The sequence below is a fragment of the Dreissena polymorpha genome, chromosome 4 (genome assembly GCF_020536995.1).
Source record: "Dreissena polymorpha isolate Duluth1 chromosome 4, UMN_Dpol_1.0, whole genome shotgun sequence".
Classification (NCBI taxonomy): Eukaryota; Metazoa; Mollusca; class Bivalvia; order Myida; family Dreissenidae; genus Dreissena; species Dreissena polymorpha.
Window position 1 is genome coordinate 127,793,352 of NC_068358.1, and position 22,843 is coordinate 127,816,194.

Here is a 22,843-nt window from a genome sequence, read left to right on the forward strand (position 1 = left end):
TTTGTATTAATTGAATTATAACATTATGGAAAAATTATTTTGGTCAATGTTGGACCTATTTTCTAAACCATTTGCGATAAAAATAGTTCGCGATATTTTTTTATTTTTTGTTTTTCTTTTAGAGTATTCTCAGAAAAAATAATAATATAATGATGTTTCAAAAGAGTTAAAAATGTTACATAACCATGGTATAAACGCTTATTTATTAGTAATCAGTGCCAAAGTCGCAAAACGGACTACTTTCATACGCGTCTGGTTCATGGCTATTTTTACCGTAGTGAATTTCCCAGCCCAAAATAGATCAAAATCATAGAATTGCTTGACAGAATTGACTGGACAGTAAAAATAGCAACTGGGGATATTTATACACATCATTTCGCATTAATTTGGTAAGATATGTCCCCTAAACCCCTTATAATTGTAATCTGGTATTTTGTAATCTAAATGTTTTCAGGGCTGAACCAGGAAGGCGGACATTGCACTCAACTTTCCCTCTAAAATCGCCATGTCGAGACGGGGATGTCGCTTCTCTGCCATTATTTGTAGACAATTCTAAAATTAAAATGTTTGTTTATATCATATATATAGTATGTTGTGGTTTGATGGTCACTGCTGGTATATATCTTTAAATAAACACTGGAAGGCAGTTTTGATCAGCATTGAAATTTGAATAATTAAGGCTCCTTTACCTGGTATAGCCTCTGGGATGAGATCAGCATTTGACCTGGTCATTTAACTCTTGAAAACTTTTATCATAGTCATGTTATTCTTTTAACTGGAAACACTTTGCATAACATGCATTTGTTGCTTAAATTGTTTGTTATTTGTATACAAACAATAATGATGCAAACATAAAGATTAATTATTGAAAATCTTCTAATAAATAAAATGTAATGCATTTTCAAAAAATGTGGTGCTATGTAAAAATGTGATGTTTGGTGTCTGTGACTTATTGTGTGGGTGTTTAATCTGTTCTTCACTTGATCATCCAAAGAAATCTGCAACGTAATCATTGATCTGCAAAACATTTTCCTCCAATGAGAGATACATAATATGATATCAGTGATTTTTTTTGCTTTAATTTGTTACAGCCAGTGCCATTTGAATTGGGAAAATTAGCGCGATAAACCGTGAAATTGGGAAAAATAGCGCGATAAACCATGAAATTGGGAAAAATTAAGCATAATAAATAGGATTATAAGTAACAGAAGTGATATTGTTTTTAAGTGCATGTTCAGGGAGTTTTCTAGAAAAGGAGTCTGGTCAAATTGGTTGTTTTTTTTAATCAATAAAAGTGGCAAGTTTGGGAATGATTTATGGACAAAAATGACTAAATTCAAGTTATATATTTTGTAAAATGTTTAAAAAATAAAGTTGAGACCTAGATTTAAGAAATCATAATTAAGTTATATGAGACTTCTTTCTAAAAAAAAAAAAAAAAATTTTTTTTTTTTTTTTTTTTTTTTTTTTTGGAATTTGGGCTTTTTTGGGGAAATTTTGGTCAGAATTTTGGGAAAAAACGTATATTTTTGCGATTGGGAAGCAGCCGAAATTCGGCTGTAAATTTGAGCAAAAAAAAATCACTGGATATACATACACAGAATACCTTATTTTACATTGTAGAAAACCACATGGTTGGGGCACAAAATAAATAGATCTTTAATTGCTGTACATGTGTATTTGCTGATATTTATAACACTGTTTATCCATTAAAGGGGCCTTTTCACAGATTTTGGCATTTTTTTAAATTATTCATTAAATGCTTTATATTGATAAATGTAAACATTGGATCGTAAAAGCTCCAGTAAAAAATCAAGAAAAAAATTAAAAAAAGGAAAAGAACATTGCCCGGAGCAGGTTTCGAACCAGTGACCCCTGGAGTCCTGCCAGAGACCTGAAGTAAAAACGCTCTAGCCTACTGAGCTATTCCGCAGAGTACACATTCTTGCCGTATTTTATACCTTATATAAGCAATCTTCGTAGTTTCACAAAATTTAACGACAAAAACAGAACTCTCCAAATTATTCAATCGTTTCGCGTTGCCACGCTTTATAATTTTTAGGTTTTAAAATCGTCAAAAGATGCATATAATGGCTATATTAGAGCATGGTTAATGATCAGTATTACTGTTTCCTCACAAATATCATAACTAAAACGAAAAATTACGAATCTGAAACAACTTTTTTCAATTTTGTCAATTTACCAAAGCGTGAAAAGATCCCTTTAACTTGATATCCAGATTGCAGATTAATATTTATTATTTTAACTTATATAAGCGATACATCTCTGAAAACAATTAAACATTAATTTTAATTAAATTGAACATTGAGTACAGTAGTCAAAGAAAAAATGTTAACACATTATTGCTCCATCTGTGATTGTGTGAATATAAACTTAAACTCCGCTTGACAACCAAGTCAACTTCATGACTAGGCGGCCTGCTTATGCAGACACCTTAAAAATCTAGCTGTTTCCCAAATAATTAAACTGTGTTCAACCCAAATTATACAGGTACCTTGATGAACTGTATAACAATAACTAAGCGCAGATCAACACAATGAAATAACACCAAAACTGTGCCTGTAATTGCAAAAAGCGTCAATCGGTGTGATGCAGCTCGATTAATCACATAATTGATGGATACATCTGCACTGCTGTACAATATAATTTGATGTGTAAAAACAAAGCAACTTTCGCTTTGATAATGGATAAGCAGATACGATGTACATTAATTAATGCTTATTGACACTAATATGATAGTGAATGATTTTGAAGAATAATTAAATACAAAGATGCTTTTTCAATATTTAAAATTCTCTATAAAATTGATGATTTTAATTAGTTTTTATACATGTAAGAATTTTTATTTTTATTCATTTGTTCCTTTAAAAAAAATTATTATACAGAAATGCAAGTATTCTTAGATTTGCCTGCCTTAGTTTCTTGTTCAAAAACGTCATAAATAACTTCATACCCATAGTCTTGGTTGCATAATAATAATATGTATATGTAATCAATATTAAACATTCAATTTAAAGTATGACAATTTATTGTTGTTGTCTTGAAAAGTGTGAAAAAACTACAACATTTGTTGATATATTAACATTCTGATCTACAGTTCGACATTGATAAAACTACCTTTACTTTTACATGTATATAATAATTTTAATCTTAAGATCCTGAAGTGGTTGTTGAAGCAGTGTTTTACTGTATGCATCATTAAATATTTGGGTGTTTTTTTCAGCAAAAGTCATAGCAGGCAATACAAGAACAAATAGGTCATCATGGGAAGAAAGAAGATCGCCATTACAAGAATCAATGATGAGCGAAACCGACAGGTAATGGGCTCTTCATCAAGGGATTTTTATGCTCAATTGGCAAAAGTACCTGTACAGACCAAATTTCGAAAAAGTAACCTGAAAAATTGAGGAATTTGTAAAATTTGTGGTGTGTAATCTTCAAATTGGAATTATGGTATTTTTAATTGCTTGGGACTTAATTGTGCAAACTCATATAAATATTCTTTTACTTTCCTTTTTGTTGAAATGTTCGATTCCCGTTCCCGGCGCATGTGAATTTGGTTGGTGGTCACCATACTGGACAGGTGGGGTTTCCTCTGGGTACTCCGGTTTCCCCCCACAGCACAAGACCACCTCAAAGTTAAAAACCTTTCAGTAAAACAATAAATAGCTGGAAATTGCAGCTTTCCTTCAAAATTCGCCCCAAATTTCGTGAGTCTACAATCTGATAAGGAAGGAGTGCTGGGACACATTCCGGGTCCTCACATCATGCAGCCTCAGGCGCGGAGGGACCTCATAAACATCGGGATACACACATTTTTGTTGAAATATTCAGGTTAAGTGCTAGGGCCTCGTGTAACAATGATTTTGGCCAACATTGACCATTTAGATTTCTTAAAGCCATACTTTGGAAACTGCAGGCATCATGCGACTTATGTTCTGATTTTTTTTTGTAAAGTACATACTAGTATGACTTATTTTGATTAAGATATATATTCCTGTTAAATTAAAAGAATATAACCGTTGGTGGTCAAATTGATAGAAAATTAAAACAGAAATGGCCAGATTGATTGAAAAATCTGTTTCATTTAATTGAGCAAGATGCATCTGGCTGTATATTAAAAATCACTTTTATTTGTTGACTTGTCAATAACACAAATGAGGAAAGTAAAGGATGCAATTGGGATTTTTTGGGGATGACTCTGGATTAGTTTCCAGTATTCTGGCCATCTACCATCATGTCATTATAAATTAACCCTTTAATACTTAGATACGTATTTTGACACATGTGTAGTCCCACAGAAAGTTAAATTTAATTAAAGGCCTTTCTTTCTATATTCAAGTTTTTAAGGCTTTATTTCCAACCCTTGGATACTGATGAGCAGCAAACAGCATAAAACCTGAACAGACTGCGAGTTACTTGTTACTGCATGGCTTTATACATGTACTGTTTGCACATTATGACATAGCCATTTTCACTTTGCTTCTGAGTGGGAAAGGATTAATAATGTCAAGACAATTTTATGACAATATTAACAGGTCTTAATAAGGCAATATGTGCAAAAAATATTAATTGTTCAGCGATTTTTTTGTCCGATTGGGAAAAGTACCGGTACTAGTCCAATCGAGAGCAAGTTATCCCAGTAAATTCTTGAACTTGGGAAAATTCTAGTCTTAAAATCAACAAATTGGAAAATTCACCATGTGAAATTGGTAATTTTTAGCTCGGCTGTTTTCGGAGAAAACCCGAGGTATGGTCATAGCCAGCTCGTCGTCCGCCATCTGCCGTCCGCGTCATGCTCAAACCTTAACATTAGCTCTCAAATTAAAGTGCTTCCACCTACAACTTTGAAACGTTTTCCGTCCATCTGGAGCCATATCTTGGAAGTGCTTTGGCGGATTTCATTGAAACTTGGTATGAGTATGTATATGGATAAGAGGATGATGCACGCCAAATGGCATGGTACACCATCAGTTAATAACAGAGTTATGGCCCTTTGTATCTTAAAAAAATGCTTTTTTTGAGTGTCAAATATAATACGGTACTTTTGTGTCCACAAGCATATTGGCGGCGGATATCAATTCAACGAATTTGCTTGTTTATCTTAATACTTAGTACTTAATTGCACATACCCATTTAAATAATGTTTACAGGCATGCCATTATGACCATTTTGTACTTAATTTGGTATAAAAGAAATAAAGAACAAACACAATAGAAAACTTGTTGTTTTTCAACCTTTACAAAACAATGTCTCTCTCTTTCATTTGTTTGAAAATATTAGTGATCTTGGATTTATGTTATTCACTGAAGTTGCTAATATGTCATGGGAAAGATGGTTCATGTTTCTTGTACAAGCTTTGTCAATGGAACGCATCTGTGTGACTGATGGCCATCCTTAAAATTTTTGCGTAGTATTTACTTCTATGACTCATTTCAGTAAAAATAACAATATGGTTTGGAAAATAGAACTAAAATCAATAGAAAAAATATACCTGAAAAGGCTCTATTGAATGAATTCGTTGTGTGGCTTTTGTAAAACCCTAACTAATTTAGGGCATGTTAACACACCACTATAGTACTAATTGATATGATTTGTTCACTCTCAAGGAGTTAGATTTGGAAAAAAACGGCAGAATCTTTCCTATGTTTTTGACTTTTTGGGGACACCAATTGGGAATTTTATCAATTTTGAGTGATTGGGAAAGTGCTGTTTAAAGATACTTAAAAAAGATGGAAAACAATCGCTTGTTTTAAAAATGAAGTTATTTATTTTCATCCATTTGCACAGTTACAATTGTGATCCTCATCACTTACTACATTTCATTGTAGGTGACGTTCACAAAGCGAAAGTTTGGCCTAATGAAGAAGGCGTATGAGTTGAGTGTGTTGTGTGACTGTGAGATAGCTCTCATCATCTTCACGTCCAACAACAAGCTGTACCAGTATGCAAGCTCGGATATGGACAAGGTGCTGCTGAAATACACCGAGTACAATGACACGGTGGTCAGTCAGACCAACAAAGACATCGTAGAGGTGGGTGGTGTTGGAATGCAAAAATATATAAAATTAATTGAAATTGAATTTTCTACGAATTTTTTTATTAATATTGAAAATTATGAGTTGGTTTTTCCCCATTAATATTTAAAAAAAAAAAAAAATAACATTAAAATGATTTTTATAATAATAAAATAATATTTATAATTGTAATGATAATATAAGGGTAATACAATAGTTGTAATGAAAGGAAAAAAATTATAAAACGCTAATTTCTATCCTGTTCTTCTTTGCGTTGATTTGTCTCCCTGCTACAGTCAATGTGGGGGATCTTTATCAGCTATGTTCATGGCTGCCACTGAGTTGGTTCAAAAATTACAAAAAATGCAGACAATGGTAAAAAAATCATTTTTAGGCAATTGAAATTTTACACAATTCATAGAATTGCATTTTAACTTGGCTCAAAAACAATCGGGCAAAATGTATGTGAGTAAAGTGCCATGCCAGAATAGTCTGTGCAGTCTGCACAAAGTAATCTGGAATGTACATGCATGAAACCCTGTTTTACCAGAGGGAGGTTCATTTTTAGCTCACCTGAGCACAACGTGCTCATGGTGAGCTTTTGTGATCGCCTTTTGTCTGTTGTCCGTCGTGCGTTGTGGGACGTCAACATTTGCCTTGTTCACTCTCTAAAGGCCACATTTATTGTCCAATCTTCATGAAATTTGGTCAGAAGATTGGTTTCAATGAAATCTTGGATGAGTTTGAAAATGGTTACGTTTGCTTGAAAAACATGGCTGCCAAGGGGCGGGGCATTTTTCCTTATATGGCTATAGCAAAATCTTGTTAACACTCTAGAGGCCACATTTATTGTCCGATCCTCATAAAACTTGGTCAGAAGATTCATCCCAATGATATCTTGGACGAGTTTGAAAATGATGTCCGTTGGTTGAAAAACATGGCCGCCAGGGGGCGTGGCATTTTTCCTTATATGGCTATAGTAAAACCTTGTTAACACTCTAGAGGCCACATATATTTTCCTATCTTCATGAAACTGGCTAAGATGATTTGTCCCAATGATATCTTGGATGAGTTCAAAAATGGTAACCTTGGCTTAAAAAACATGGCTGCCAAGGAGCGGGGCAATTTTTCCTTATATGGCTATAGTAAAATCTTGTTAACTTTCTAGTTTGCTCAATCTTCATGAAATTTGGTCAGAACATTGGTTTCCTGTGTACATGTAGTAAAGTTTGGTTTTATTATGTCAATATTATGTGACATTAACTGTGTTATGTAATTTTTCATAACACAGAATTTTCATAGTTAACATAACTGTTTAAGTCATTAACACTTATGATAAGCCTTTCAACTAAGAGATAACTGAAAGAAAGACAACATGTACATGATTTAGCCGTATTTATGCAGTATTTATCTCCCTTGTTATACCCCCACAAACGATGTTTAGGGGGTATATAGGAGTGAACTTGTCAGTCAGTCTGTCTGTCGGTCCGTATTAAGTGTTCGCTCTCTAATTCAAGTAGTTTTCATCCGATCTTCACCAAACTTGGTCAGAAGTTGTATCTACATGATATCTAGGCCAAGTTCGAACATGGGCCTTGCCGGGTAAAAAACTAGGTCACGGGGTCACTTAGTGCGTTTTAAACATTCAGCATGTTGTCCGCTCTCTAATTTAAGTAGTTTTCATCCGATCTTCACCATACTTGGTCAGAAGTTGTGTCTAGATGATCTTAAGGCCAAGTTTGAACATGGGCCTTGCCGGGTCCAAACTAGGTCACGGGGTCACTTAGTGCGTTTTTTAACCTTCAGCATGGTGTCCTCTCTTATTAGCTTATCTATTTTTTGAAAAAAAAATTATGAGCTATTGTCATCACCTTGGCGTCGGCGTCCGGTTAAGTTTTGCGTTTAGGTCCACTTTTCTCAGAAAGTATCAATGCTATTGCATTCAAACTTGGTACACTTACTTACTATTATGAGGGGATTGGGCAGGCAAAGTTAGATAACTCTGGCGTGCATTTTGACTGAATTATGTGCCCTTTTTATACTTAAAAAATTGAAAATTTTTGTTAAGTTTTGCGTTTAGGTCCACTTTTTTCAGAAAGTTTCAATGCTATTGCATTCAAACTTGGTACACTTACTTACTATCATGAGGGGACTGGGCAGGCAAAGTTAGATAACTCTGGCGTGCATTTTGACAGAATTATGTGCCCTTTTTATACTTAGAAAATTGAAAATTTTGGTTAAGTTTTGTGTTTAGTTCCATTTTATTCCTTAAGTATCAAAGCTATTGCTTTCATACTTGCAACACTTACTATCATAAGGGGACTGTGCAGGCAAAGTAATGTAACTCTGACTGGCATTTTGACAGAATTATGTTCCCTTTTTATACTTAAAAAAATTGAAAATTTGGTTATGTTTTGTGTTTAGGTCCACTTTATTCCTACAGTATCAAAGCTATTGCTTTCATACTTGCAACACTTATTAACTATCGTAAGGGGACTGTGCAGGCAAAGTTATGTAACTCTGACTGGCATTTGGACGGAATTATGGGCCCTTTATACTTAGAAAATTGAAAGTTTGGTTAAGTTTTGTGTTTTGGTCCACTTTTCCCCTAAAGTATCATAGATATTGCTTTCATACTTGGAACACTCGCAAACTATCATAAAGGTACAGTAAAAGGACAAGTGGCATAACTCTGGATGTCATTTTTACGGAATTATGGCCCTTTTTTGACTAAGTAACTTTGAATATATGGTTAAATTTTGTGTTTCGATCCATTTAACTTCTTAAGTATCAAGGCTATTGCTTTCAAACTTCAAATACTTTCATGCTATCATGAGGTTACTGTACCTGGCAAGATGAATTTTACCTTGACCTTTGAATGACTTTGACTCTCAAGGTCAAATTATTAAATTTTGCTAAAATTGCCCTAACTTCTTTATTTATGATTAGATTTGATTGATACTTTGACAAAACTACTCTTACCTGACATACCACAATAGACTCCACCTAAACCATCGCCCGTGCCCCCCCCCCCCCCCCCCCCCCCCCCCCCCCCCCCCGAATCCCCCCCCCCCCCCTATTTTATTTTATTTATTTATTTTTTTTTTTTTAAGATCATCTCACAAATGACCACCACACCCTCACACTATACCCCCCCCCCAACCTCACCCCCTCCCCAAATTTTTTTTTTAAACAGTTAAAAAACAAAACTATTTATTTTGATTATTTTATGTTTGAAATACCGTCCAACCATCGCACCCAAGAATCCCCCCCCCCTCCACCCACCCAAATCCCCCCCCCCCTAAATTTTTTTTTTTTTTTTTTTTTAAAGATCATCTCACAAATTACCACCACACCCTCACACTATACCCCCCCCACCCCACCTCACCCCCCCCCCCCATTTTTTTTTTTGAAACGGATAAAAAAACACAAATATTTATTTTTATTATTTTATGTTTGAAATACCGTCCAACCATCGCACCCAAGAATCCCCAATCCCCACCCCCTTCCCCCCCCCCCCCCACACACCCCCCCCCCCCCCCGATTTTTTTTTTCCTTTTTTTCGCATTTTTGGAAGATAATGTAATAAATGTCCACACCCCCACACAATGCACCCCTCTTCACTCCACCCCCTCCCTCCTCTGTGATTGAAAATGAGAGTCCCTTCACCTTTAAAAAGAAAATAGATGAGCGGTCTGCACCCGCAAGGCGGTGCTCTTGTTCAAGTAGTTTTCATCCGATCTTCACCAAATTTGGTCAGAAGTTTTATCTAGATGATCTGAAGGCCAAGTTCGAACATGGGCCATGCCAGATAAAAAACTAGGTCACAGGGTCACTTAGAACGTTTTACACATTGAGCATGGTGTCCGCTCTCTACTTCAAGTTGTTTAAATCCGATCTTCACCACACTTGGTCAGAAGTTGTAACTAGATGAAATGTAGGTCAAGTTCGAACATGGGCCATGCCGGGTCAAAAACTAGGTCATGGGGTCACTTAGTGTGTTTTAAACCTCACCATGTTGTCCGCTTTCTAATTCAAGTAGTTTTTATCCAATCTTCACCAAACTTGGTCAGAAGTTGTATCTTGATAATGTCTAGGGCAAGTTTGAAAATGGGTCATGCCGGGTTAAAAACAAGGTCACAGAGTCACTTAGTGCGTTTTAAACATCACAATGTTGTCCACTCTTTAATTCAAGTAGTTTTCATCCAATCTTCACCAAACTTGGTCAGAAGTTGTGTCTTGATGATGTCTAGGTCAAGTTGAATATGGGTCATGCCGGCTCAAAAACTAGAACAAGGGGTATCTTAGTGCGCTTTAAACCTCACCATGTTGTCTGCTCTCTAATTCAAGTACTTTTCATCCAGTCCTCACCAAACTTGGTCACAAGTTCTATCTAACTGATCTCTAGGACAAGTTTGAACATGGGCCATTCCGGGCCTAAAACTAGGTCACGCTGTCACTTAGTGCGTTTTTTAACATTCAGCATGGTGTCTGCTCTCTAATTCATGTAGTTTACATCTGATCTTCACCAAACTTGGTCAGAAGTTTTATGGAGATGATCTTATGGCCAAGTTAGAACATGGGCCTTTCTGGGTAAAAAACTAGGTCAAGGTGTCACTAAGTGCGTTTTCAAAATTGACCATGGTGTCCGCTGTTTTTTGTGAAGACGACATGCAAAATAATATGTGTCAATGCGGCATGTGGGGGTATTCGTCACGCCTGTGACAAAGCTCTAGTTTAACCTGGTTCAGTTATCTATTTTTAGTTCTGCTCTGGAATTTGGGAAGATATTTATCATTGATAAATGCACTGTTCTGAGGGAAAATTGACTACTCTGCCATTGATCTCTTCTGAACTGTATAAAATAAGCTGTTTGGGCTGATTTAAACACCTCTTGATGCTTTCTTGAAAAGTTAACAGCTCTTGAAAAAGGTTGGAATTTTGAAATAATTATACTCTAAATTATGTTTAACCCCAGCATCAAGACATTTTGGCATTATTTTCTAAATTATTCTTATTATTTAGATTATTTTTATTTGGCATTTTCTAAATTAGAAAGACTCTATTCTATTTCAATAACTGTCTGTAGTAAATTTTTCTTATTTTTACATTTGATTCACTGAAGTTTCCTAATCTCCATAAATATTGTTCTTTAGATTAAATTAGACATATTTTGTAAACTAGATTTTTGAAGCACTTTCTAGACTAACAGTAATTCATATTTACAAATGTATATCAGTTTTTTTGACAGATTTTGAACTTCTTTTTACATTCATTAAAGTATTTGCTGTATGTTGTTCATTTTTGTAACAATACTTAGATCAGGGCTTGCACTAAGAAATAAATTTTGGAAGTCCTGACTTCCTGCCCTTTACTTATGGAAGTCCCACTCAAAAATGTTGGAAGTCCAAACAACTTTAATGTTGATGTTAACGGAATGTCAACTGCGTAAATGATCACAAACTCTTCCCATCCATTTTGGGTCACTTTAATTCTGTGAAAGTAACTAGATATATCATACAATAAGGCGGAGACTACCCTAGGCTTTAAAAATAGGGAGATGTTTGGAAAATCAGGGTATAAGTTTGTGCAAACAATATCGACTTAAAAGACAAAACATGTTAATTTCAAAACTTTTATTATTTCTATCATTTTACTATGTTCATTCTAAAAACAATAAATTCTCATTAAAATCTACTTAATCATAACACATTTAAGTCATTCAACACATTTATTAAGTAATTTGAGATATGTGCAGTTGCACCTTTTCATCACATATGTATTGTCATTTTATTATCCTCATCCCTATGACTGCATTTGCAACAAAACACAATCTTAATGAATGGTCATGATGGAGCATCTACATGTAGTATATCAATTACTGTTTATCCGAATACTATACATGTCCGAAATATGTACACTTAATAAATGCCTCACCAGTTTAACTTAAATAATCCAAACTTTCCATGTTGTTATCTATTTTAACAAACCTTATCAAATGTTTGTTAAATCCATTTAATGTTTTCTCCATTATTGAACCAACATTACTTGTAATTTGAATCGCCAGCTTTGAACTGAATGCGGGTTGAATGTTACAATAGGTCAGCCATTTGCAATGTCGAAGGTCATGACGTAGCAATTTAATTTTACTCGGATAATTTATATCTTATCCAGGAAATGTGTTTTCTGAATGTTTCTGACTAGTTAAATGACTTGTTAGTATAGAAAATGAACTGTGATTCCAGTTTATATAAGATGGTTATAACTCGTAATTATCGGTGGATTAACAAACTGAAAAAACTCGCGAGACCTAATACAGTAGTGAATCTATGTAATTAATTAAACTTTGATCAGTTTTGTTTTTCTTTAATTATTTTTGCCGTCTTTCTTTTACCGTGCCGTCTGCCCTAAACCAGCAGTTATCTCCTAATCATTAGACAACATAGGCCTACGGCACGCGCAAAGAGGCACGAGTGTGTTGTTAAAGCAACCAATATTAAGCGACTGCTTTGTAACGGTCAATTTGCGGTCCGCGCGGGGGGGGGGGGGGGGGAGGGTAAATTGTGTAACCGTTAGATAATTTACACACAATAAACTTGCTAATCACCTGCGGGCGGTAACAAATATAAGGAGGCGGAGTTTAGTCGGATCGAGAAGTGTGCAAAACACATTGAGTCGGCAGAAAGCAGTGTTGATTGAAGTGTTATTTTAATCGACAACTTACGTCACGGGTTGCTATTTTCGGCGTATGACCAATTTTAAGGAAGTACAGTGGACGTCATGGGGTTTTGTTATCGGCGTATGGAAACAATCATCGGGCGTAATATACGGCCGTACGCCGCTTAGTGCAAGCCCTGTTAGATTCTTTTTACTTGGCTTGTACCTGTTCTTAATTTTCTGTCATTGTTCTTCATTTTCCGAGTTCTTGGAATAAAAATTAGTTATTTTTGTTAAAGCTGCCTTTTTTTTCACTTATAAATAAATTCTTTGAGTGTATTTAGGAGTCCCTGACTGAACGCCTTTAGTTAATTGAATTACAACCAGTCAGTATATTCATCCTAACCGGAAATAAGAGTTTGTCAAATAAATATTTCCGCATTACATAAGTGCTTACAAAGTTACATAACTTGTAACCGTCCTGTGACCGGTTCATTCATAGGAGACCGCACTACCACACCTGGATAGGACAGTTGAGTTCGATAATGGTTTGGATCGGTAAAAAACATGGCCACCAGGGGGGAGGGTCTTTTTCCTTATATTTATATAGTAAAAAAGCTTGTGAACACTCTAGAAGTCACATGTTTTGCCAAATCATCATGAAATTTTGTCAAAACATTAGATATGTGGATGTCTCGGACGAGTTTGAAAATGGTCGTGATCAGTGAAAAAACATGGCCGCCAGGGAGTGGGGCAGTTTTCTTTATATGTATATAGTGACAACATGTGAACAGTCTAGAAGACACATTGTTTCCCAATCTTCATGAAATTTGGACATATCTTGGAAGAGTTAAAAAATGGTGCAGGTCTGTTAAAAAAACATGGCCGCCAAGGGGCCATTTGTTGTTCATTCTTCATGATACTTGGTTAGAACATTTGTTCCATTGATATCTTGGGCTGCAAAGAACAGGTCATTTCTTTTTATCTCAGATGAGCGACTTTGGGCCTTTCAGGCCCTCTTGTTTATAAACAACACCATGTGTTTAGATGCTGAACAAGAAAGGCGATGAGAAGGGAGACATGGATGATGACGACTCCTACCAGCTGACTCCACAGACAGAGGCCCAGTACAAAAAGGTCGACGAGCAGTATGCACGCGTTATGACTGGACAGGTAGTCCCGCATTTATTGGTGTGTCACTTTTACCCATTTACCTGCAATTGTATCATTCTTTCATTGAAAGCCTTTTGTATGATTGTCAGTTTTGGGGTAGTGGTGAACTATTTTCAGAATCTTTGGAAATAGCTTAATTAAATATAATTTATTTAGAGATGCTGTAGCCATAAAGCAATTAATGTATTAACTAAAAGGGAGTCTCATAGCTAAATATTTCTTTTGCCAAATTTGTGTACATAACATTGAAATCATTCTTATTATCACTAACAAAAATGGGGTTTTATGAAGAAAAACATATGGTCAGTAATTTTGTGTTTATTTAGTTATATCTGTCCCCTAAACGGCTTGGATTCAGGCAGAAACTTAAGACTTTAATAAAGTAATAGGTCCTTGAGTGTAACTAAAACTGATGCTTGAAGAGAATTATAAAGAATTCTTGAACTGAAAAGAATTATACAAAAGTTTTTTTCACAATTTAAACCTATAAAGGGAAGTGTATATTTACTTTTTGCAGGGGTGTCAATTTTCGGGATTATTCCGGAAATCCGGATTTGAGCCGGCCAGGGTTGATTTTGAGGTGAATGTAAATCCGATGAGTTTGTTTAAGGCGGGTGGGGGTAGGGACAAAATTCTTTTAGTGCGGGATCATTTCAGAACGAATATTGTTATAGCATCGTCGGCATTCCGGACATTTGCGCTTGGTACCGATTTTATTTATTGATTTCTGATTGGTAAGCGGCTGGCACTGACATGAGCAGTAACTGGCTAAGTAAAGCACTGCAATATCATATTTTAAAACAATATGTTAATCAAATTATATATTGACTGCGTATTTGCTAGGTTACTGGTTACTGGTTTTCATTTTCTGCAGTCAAACGATATGCATATTTTATTTCATTTGCAAATGATGTATCGCGACATGTTTTCGGACAGTCGTTTTCGGATACGCTGGTTTGTCGATTTTAATTTAATTTCGAAGTTCTTAATATCATTTGTTTAGAATGACAAATACACATGCGGTGTTACGGATGGTTTGGTTTATAATATTTCGCATTGTACTCACCAGAAATTGCACCTAGAAAGACTATTTAAAAAAAAGAACAATAAGCTAGGGCTCGGGGGGATGGGCCCTCTCTTCCCTTTATCCTACGGCTTAATTTTCCGGATTTATTTTCCGGATTTCAAATTTGGGACAATTGACACCCCTGTTTTTGGCTGAGTACCCTAAACTGATGCTGAATTTTGTTGTGACAGTTTGGGCAGCAGCCCGGGGTGATGCCAGTGTCTGTGCCGGTTCCCAACGTGGCTTTCACACAGGGCCAGCAGTTCTCCACACAGGACCTCGGGGCCTCCAACATTGTCCTGCTACAGCACCATCCGGGCGGGGGGCTACAGGCCACTAACACCAGGCCCATGCTCAGTCCTGGAGGTAAGGCTTACAGGGGTGTGTTTTCGGAAGTTTGTGTGGTCTTTCCACTCCTAAGGTTGCATTATTTGAGGACCTGGAAAGTGTCCCAGCACTTCTAAAAATGTAATATTAGACTTGCGTAAGTTTTTACATATATGGATTATAGCTGAAATTTTCAACATGTCATCATGAAAATCCCAAACTGTAACTAGCCCTAAGTTTTGGTAAACTCTTAACAACTACTGACCCAAAGTCTAATGAAAAGGCCTCTTCACTACAAATAAATCCTTGACCCAAATTTTTTAATGACCACGAGTGCCATTATTCCGTAAATCATTTCAATTTTGTGTTGTTTTATTTTCAAATAATTACAATTTCTTAGGTATGTTAATTAGTGTTGTTGTTTTTTTATTCTGAAAAAGAATCTTTGGAATTTGTCTCAGTCATTTGCAAATGTGTTTTAAGCACGAATCCACTAAAATCTGGGTGTGTAGTAACTTGTACAGGTGGTTAGCCCTGCTTTATCACATGCCTATTAATTAGTCCATGGTTTGCAGATGGAGGTCGTGCCAGCGTGTCCCCTGGCCCCCAGCCCAGCTCCAGCCCTGTGCCCCAGCCGGTGGCCCTTCACCAGGTGAGGACCAGTCAGGACGAGGGGCAGGGCAAGGGCAGACCCAACCTGCGCGTTGTCATACCCAACAAGGATAGCCCTCCATCACAGGTAGGGACAATCTGTGTACAAGGCTGGTATAGGTTAAGCTTACTTGACGCAAAATGTTTGTTCGAATGGGACAAGCCTTCTTTGCATAGTGATAGTATCCCAATTTAAGTTACTTTATGGTATTTAAGTGACAAGAAAGTAATATGGAATACAATTTTTTGAGCAGATTTGTGCAATTTTTTTTCCAGCCATCAAATTGAGTTGACTCGGCTGCTGATAATTGCTGGAGTAAATTATGAGGATAAAGTTAATCCCTTTCATTACCTGTTAGCCAAAGCAATCCGTAATTCTTACAATTTTTACTTGAGGGTAAGAAAATAGTATGGCTTTGCCTGTATGAAACAGAGTAAATGAGAATTAATGCTTGGTGAAAATAAATGGTATTATCCATACTGCTGCTTAATTTGTCTGATTTCTTTAAAAAAAACTGTCTTCAGTCATTTTTCGTTGATTCATATTACTGTTTAAATTTAAAGGTGTTGTACAAAATAGTGTTCATAGTGTTTATCTAATATACTTATTTTCAATTGAAACTTGTAATATTGCTTAAATAAATCTGTTCATACTTTATTGTCATATGCGCTGCAAGCGGAAGCTAATCCTGTTATAAAATATTAGATTTTCAAGAAATTAGAGCCTGCATTCTAAGTGTGTGTGTGTGTTGTAGAAGCAGCAGAGTACAGCCCTTCAGACCCCTATTGTCTCAATCCAGACACCTAGCGGGGCCACCATGCAGTCGGCACTGCTCACCAGTAAGTCTCACAAAGCTTTGTTTACTTTCTGCATTTGAGAAGTGCTCTTGGAAAAACGGAATTAAAAAGACTATTGTCAAGCGATATAAGTCCCCTACCGGCTCCACCATTGTCAGAAATTCCAACAATTTCAGATTAAAAAAAATAAATATTTGTTGCCATAGCAACCATAATTTTTGATGTAGGAACAAAATGAAATGACATGCATAATGTCCATATTGCCATCTATCCATGCTCCAAGTTTCGTGAAAAAATATTAAGAACTTTTAAAGTTATCGCAGGATCCAGAAAACCACCATTTTCAGCAGTATTTCTAGTCTATTTGTTGCCATAGCAACCAGAATTTTAGACATGGGAACAAGATGAAATGACGTGCATAATGTCCATATTGCCATCTATCTATGTTCCATGTTTCGTGAACAAATATTAAGAACTTTTAAAGTTATCGTAGGATCCAGAAAAGCGTGACAGACTCACAGACGCACAGAGTGAAAACCATAAGTCCCCTCCTGTGAAACGGGTAGAGGACTAATAATGTGTGTAAAGTGCTGTCCCAGATTAGCCAGTGCAGTTCCCAAAGGCTAATAAGGGAAGATACTTTATGCCTAGATTAGATTTTCGTTGAGATTAGACTCCCCTTAAAACAAAAAATTCCATTAGAGCAGAAAGTGTCATCCCATCTTCTATTGAATGTGTTCAACTGTGTTCTTGAAAAATAAATAAGATTGTGTGCAAATTTTTATGGTATAAAATGGCAATCAAGACATGGCCCAGCAGGCCATATGATACTCACTTGTATGAATTAATTAAACAACAGAAATACACAAAATTGTTATCACAAAAGTGACTATTGATTGATTTGTATGATTAAAAATGTTTAATGTTCATATTACAAATTAAGAATATAATTTTTAATGCCCTGTATTAAAACATTCTGCGCAGGTGGTTTGAACACTGCTGACCTTGAGAAGTTGATGGAGCCCCTACTGAACCAGATGAGCGGGGCCCAGATGAGTGTTGGGCCCCTCACAGCAGCCGTACAGGCCTCGGGGCTCTTCAAGTAGGTCAAGTAGTCGGGGGTCAAATGGGGTGGGGGAGTCTTCAGGGATGGTTTTTGAGCTAAAGATAAAAAAAAATTATTTTACTTAATATGTCTTAATATGTCTGAAAAGGCATGTTTATTTTTTTCATTAAGCAGGGCCTCACATAAACGGTAGTCCGCGCGGACAACCAAAGTATACGTCATACAAATATATAAATTTCTTTTCAAGACTAAATGTGAACCATTAAACGATAAAGTGTCAGGTATTCCGTTATCTACATTCAAGCGCTATATTACACCATACTGTTAGGGTTTCAATTATTATTTCAAGTTCAAGTATTTTACCAGTACTGAGTGCACATACATCTCATAGTGACAAATGTATTAGAGGTAAGGGCAGGATGACCTTAGACATTATTTCAAGACCAACCTCCACATAAGTTACTGTAAGATTATCTAAAGCTGCACAAATAAACTTTGAGGTGGTTTGAATGTCATCAATTGATATACAGTAGTGCAGTGATTATGTTTCTGTGACTGTATAACATAATCCAATTAATGTTATATATGTGTCATATGGCTTATGTAGTAGGATTTCTATTTGAAAGCAAGATTTTTTCCTAATAAAAACATGCAATCTCAGCTAAACATATGTTACCTGGTTATTGCTTTGGAACACCTTTTAAATATGCTGGGATGTTGGGATTGATTGTCTCCCATGGATGCAAAAGCAATGTTAAGTAGTCAAATGCATTTTTGTGTACTTATTCCGTTTGCTACCTCTTTTAAAACAAGTGATTTATCTTGTTGTGAAGTACTTTGTTGTATTACTATTCATGTATAATCGCCCTTTCCAAGCAGAGTTTTGCAAGCTGGATCACAGAAATAAGGGCAAATTTATTGTCTAATTTAGGTCACAACTCCAATAAAAAATTAAAAAAAAATTTTGCTGTAACTTGTATTTAAATTTATTTTTGTCAACTTTGACAAGATCGGTTTAATTGTTTTAATATCATTAAAAATATGAAAGTTTTTGAGATTTTGATATCATATTAAAGCGACTTTTCTTAGAATATTTGCTCCGTGTACTAAAAACCTATCAATCACTTTAGATGTGGACCCCCAAAAAGGGTGCTTTTAAATAATATCCTTTATATTTTTTGTATTTAAACATTGTTCTATCAAAATTTACGTATCAATGGGATTTGTCCTGCAGATTCCAGTTCTGATGCCTATTTGGATGTATTGATACTATTAATAAGAGCACTGTAAGAAGATTGTAGACTTTTATATTTTCAAATTTTTTATTTGTCATGTATAAAATTTCATATTTCATTATCAAGCATATAAACAATATTATAAAGTTACTATATGTAAATGTTTAATACAGTCCCTTTTGCAAGCTGCATGCATATATAAGTTAAAAACAAGGAAAATGTCAGAGATATGATTCATAACAATCTGTCATCTGGTTTCAGTCAAGGACTGACGCTGACACCGACCAGTTCAGGCCAGCTTCAGTTCCCGATGATCAACATGTCCCAGCTGAAGGCCCAGCTTGACAAGAACATCAAGTTGGAGCCCCCAGAGTCCAGCAAGGCCGAGAACTTCGTGGGCCTCTCCCAGGCGCAGCTGTCCCGCCTCATGTCCTCTGGTCTCGTCTCCACGGCAGGACTTGGCATCAACACAAACACCATAACATTGCCGGCACATGTAAGTGTGTGGGTTATGTTTCACATGTTTTCTTTGAATACAAGTTTTGATGAGCAGAATCTTTTAAACAAATTATTGATGAAAATGCCTATTTTAAAGACATTATATTCTTGTTTGTGTGAGGATATTTGGAAAAAAGCAATCTAGATGTAAATCATTCCATGTTTTACCAAAGTGTTTTCCATCATTGTCACATTCCTTGTGAGTACCCTACTCAGCTCAGTATGGTTTCATATTCTAGATCTTGTCCCTTATACTAAATCTGAAATATCTGACACATTTTAATGTTGAATTATTTCCAACGGTCTTGAAATCCTCGTGCTATAGACTATTTTGTGTTAAGTGTGTTCTCCACTACAAATCCCCCGCGTATGTTTCAGCAGATGTTGAAGGGTATGCAGGGTATGCAGGTCCCGGTGATGTTGTCCAGCAACCCCAACCTGCAGCTGTCTACGGGGAACCAGTCAGGAGAGGACGGGGACCCGTCTCCAGCCAAACGGGCCCGCACCACTGACTCTGATACGTGATACCTTTGACCTGCTGTGGGTAGTGGGCATTGTACATAGATACCTACCATTATCATTTTATCATCTGAGCCGGGCTTGGGGGGGGGGGGGATAAAAGGCGAATAAAGACAGGGGGAGTCCTCTTGCTGGCTTTATGAAGCTGTTGAAAAAACAAGTTATTTTATTAATCCAAAGTGGATTTACAAGGGGTTTGAATTGAAATTGGCAGATTTATCCATTATGTACATTAAATATGTTTTATAGATCACCGACTATTTAAAAATATACTTGAGCAATTCATAAAATCAGAAAATAACATTTAGAATTACAAAGTATTTGTAAGTGAATCAAAGCTACATGCCCCAGTGTCTGGCGTCTAAGTTTTTTTATAAATCATGTTTTCATGTTAATAAAATGGTTGTTTTGACAGACACATATTGATGTTTGTTGAAACCTGGTTTGTGCTTTATGTATCCAATGTAGTATTGTTAGTTATCTGTTATGGTATTACTCACTGAATTTTAACATTTTTATGGAAGCAATGCTTCTGCTTTTGTGATGAGAAATATACAAATCTTACTGTCATCATTTGATGGTTACTTTTCATCATTCATGTGTTAACTATTTTTGTTTTTCTACTTGATTACCTCATTCAATTGGCCTTAAATGAATGGAGGGTTGATTTTTTTTTAACAAATTGAATTGTAGCTTTTTACTATTGTGACAATTAATTCGACGCCTAGTTAAATATCCTCTTTGTGGACATTTTCAATGACATTTATACGAAAGATAAACAGTTATGATTGCTTATTTCAGATTTTTTCGCTCATTATATCTGTTTGCAATTATAGTTGTTCCCATATCAAATAAACTGTTTGTTTATCAACAATAATTGGGTGGTGACTTCAGCAAATTAGGCTTCCTTGTTAAATCTTTAGCTGTCATTCATACATAACCAATGAAGTAAAGTGTAAAGTTGAAATTTTGTATGTACTCAAATATATATTATCATTCTGAAGGGCCATTGCTGTTATCCTTACTATGCTTAATTGATGAAACTTTTTATTTCAGTAATACTTAGATGAAAAATGACTATATTTAAACACAAGACACAATTAATTAAGAAAATGTATATTTAAATTAATATAGTTCAGTCAGGGCTTGAATTTAATATAAAAAAATGAAAGTCTTGTCCTTATCGCCTCTAATATTTGAAGTGTAGCACATATAGTTGCAAGTTTTGACAGTATGTGACTCATGTTAAAAAACAAACAGAATTAAAATGTGCAGTGCTCTGGGAAAATAGAGCTTAATGCAAGTACATAAAGTGCCGTCCTGGGAAAATAGAGCTTAAAGCAAGTACATAAAGTGCCGTCCCAGACTGGCTTGTGCAGTAGGCATAGGCTAATAGGTTAATCAGGGTTGAGACTTTCACCTTCTATGGTATTTTTTATTCAAAGAAAGTCTTTTCTTAGTGAAAATTCTGTTAAGGCAAATCTTGGACAATAGTGTACGTACATGCATTAAAGACTGTTCTCCCTGAGGGAGGCTCAAGTGTTGAAGTTCAGCCCTATATCAATAATTGCTTATATGCAAGTTCATTCAGAAAATGTTGGAAACATTTTTACATAAGAAATTTAACAAAACATATTTGTCCTTCCACCCATACTTGATAGAACCTCCCTGATTGTTATTTTATAAGTTTTGGAACTTCCAGAACTGCTAATTAAGAAGTCCTCTGAACTATAACTTGGAGTAACTTCTGTTGATGCTCGCCTTTAACCATTTTTAGCTAATCTATTTTTTGAAAAAAAATTATGAGCTATTGTCATCACCTTGGCATCGGCGTCCGGTTAAGTTTTGCGTTTAGGTCCACTTTTCTCATAAAGTATCAATGCTATTGCATTCAAACTTGGTGCACTTACTTACTATCATGAGGGGACTGGTGGACAGGCAAAGTTAGATAACTCTGGCTTGCATTTTAACAGAATTCTGTGCCCTTTTTATACTTAGAAGATTGATAATTTTGGTTAAGTTTTGTGTTTAGGTCCATTTTATTCCTTAAGTATCAAAGCTATTGCTTTCATACTTGCAACACTTACTCACTATCTTAAGGGGACTGTGCAGGCAAAGTTATGTAACTCTTACTGGCATTTTGACAGAATTATGTGCTCTTTTTATACTTAGAAAATTGAAACTTTGGTAAAGTTTTGTGTTTAGGTCCACTTTATTCCTAAAGTATCAAAGCTATTACTTTCATACTTGCACCACTTACTAACTATCATAAGGGGACTGTGCAGGCAAAGTTATGTAACTCTGATTGGCATTTTGAAGAATTATGGGCCCTTTATACTTAAAAAATTGAAAATTTGGTTAAGTTTTGTGTTTTGGTCCACTTTACCTCTAAAGTATTATAGATATTGCTTTCATACTTGGAAAACTCGCAAACTATCATAAGGGGACAGTAAAGGACAAGTTGCATAACTCTGGTTGTCAGTTTTACGGAATAATTGCCCTTTTTTGACTTATTAACTTTAAATATATGGTTAAATTTTATGTTTATATCCACTTTACTTCTAAAGTATCAAGGCTATTGCTTTCAAACTTCAAATACTTTCATTCTATCATGAGGGTACTGTACCTGGCAAGTTGAATTTTACCTTGACCTTTGAATGACCTTGAATCTCAAGGTCAAATTATTAAATTCTGCTAAAATTGGCATAACTTCTTTATCTATGATTAGATTTGATTGAAACTTTGACAAAACAACTCTTACCTGACATACCACAATAGACTCCACCCAAACCATCCCCCACGCCCCCCCCCCTCG

At 35.6% G+C, this 22,843-nt stretch overlaps 1 protein-coding gene across 3 annotated transcripts; it reads left to right on the forward strand.

Moving 5' to 3' along the window:
- The first annotated feature begins 245 nt into the window (after positions 1-245).
- LOC127876362 (myocyte-specific enhancer factor 2-like) lies at positions 246-22,818 on the forward strand. Of its 3 annotated transcripts, none has more exons than XM_052421537.1 (10): positions 246-389; positions 3,245-3,338; positions 5,853-6,056; positions 13,743-13,886; positions 15,126-15,300; positions 15,837-16,000; positions 16,668-16,752; positions 17,695-17,812; positions 19,273-19,507; positions 19,888-22,818. In XM_052421537.1, the coding sequence occupies exons 2-10, from the start codon at positions 3,285-3,287 to the stop codon at positions 20,032-20,034; spliced, it is 1,326 nt and encodes a 441-aa protein (XP_052277497.1). In that variant the 5' UTR covers positions 246-389; positions 3,245-3,284; the 3' UTR covers positions 20,035-22,818. The 3 variants fall into 3 exon arrangements, with proteins under 3 accessions (XP_052277497.1, XP_052277499.1, XP_052277498.1); XM_052421539.1 differs by having other exon boundaries at positions 13,743-13,868; XM_052421538.1 differs by having other exon boundaries at positions 19,891-22,816.
- The last annotated feature ends 25 nt before the right edge of the window (positions 22,819-22,843 follow it).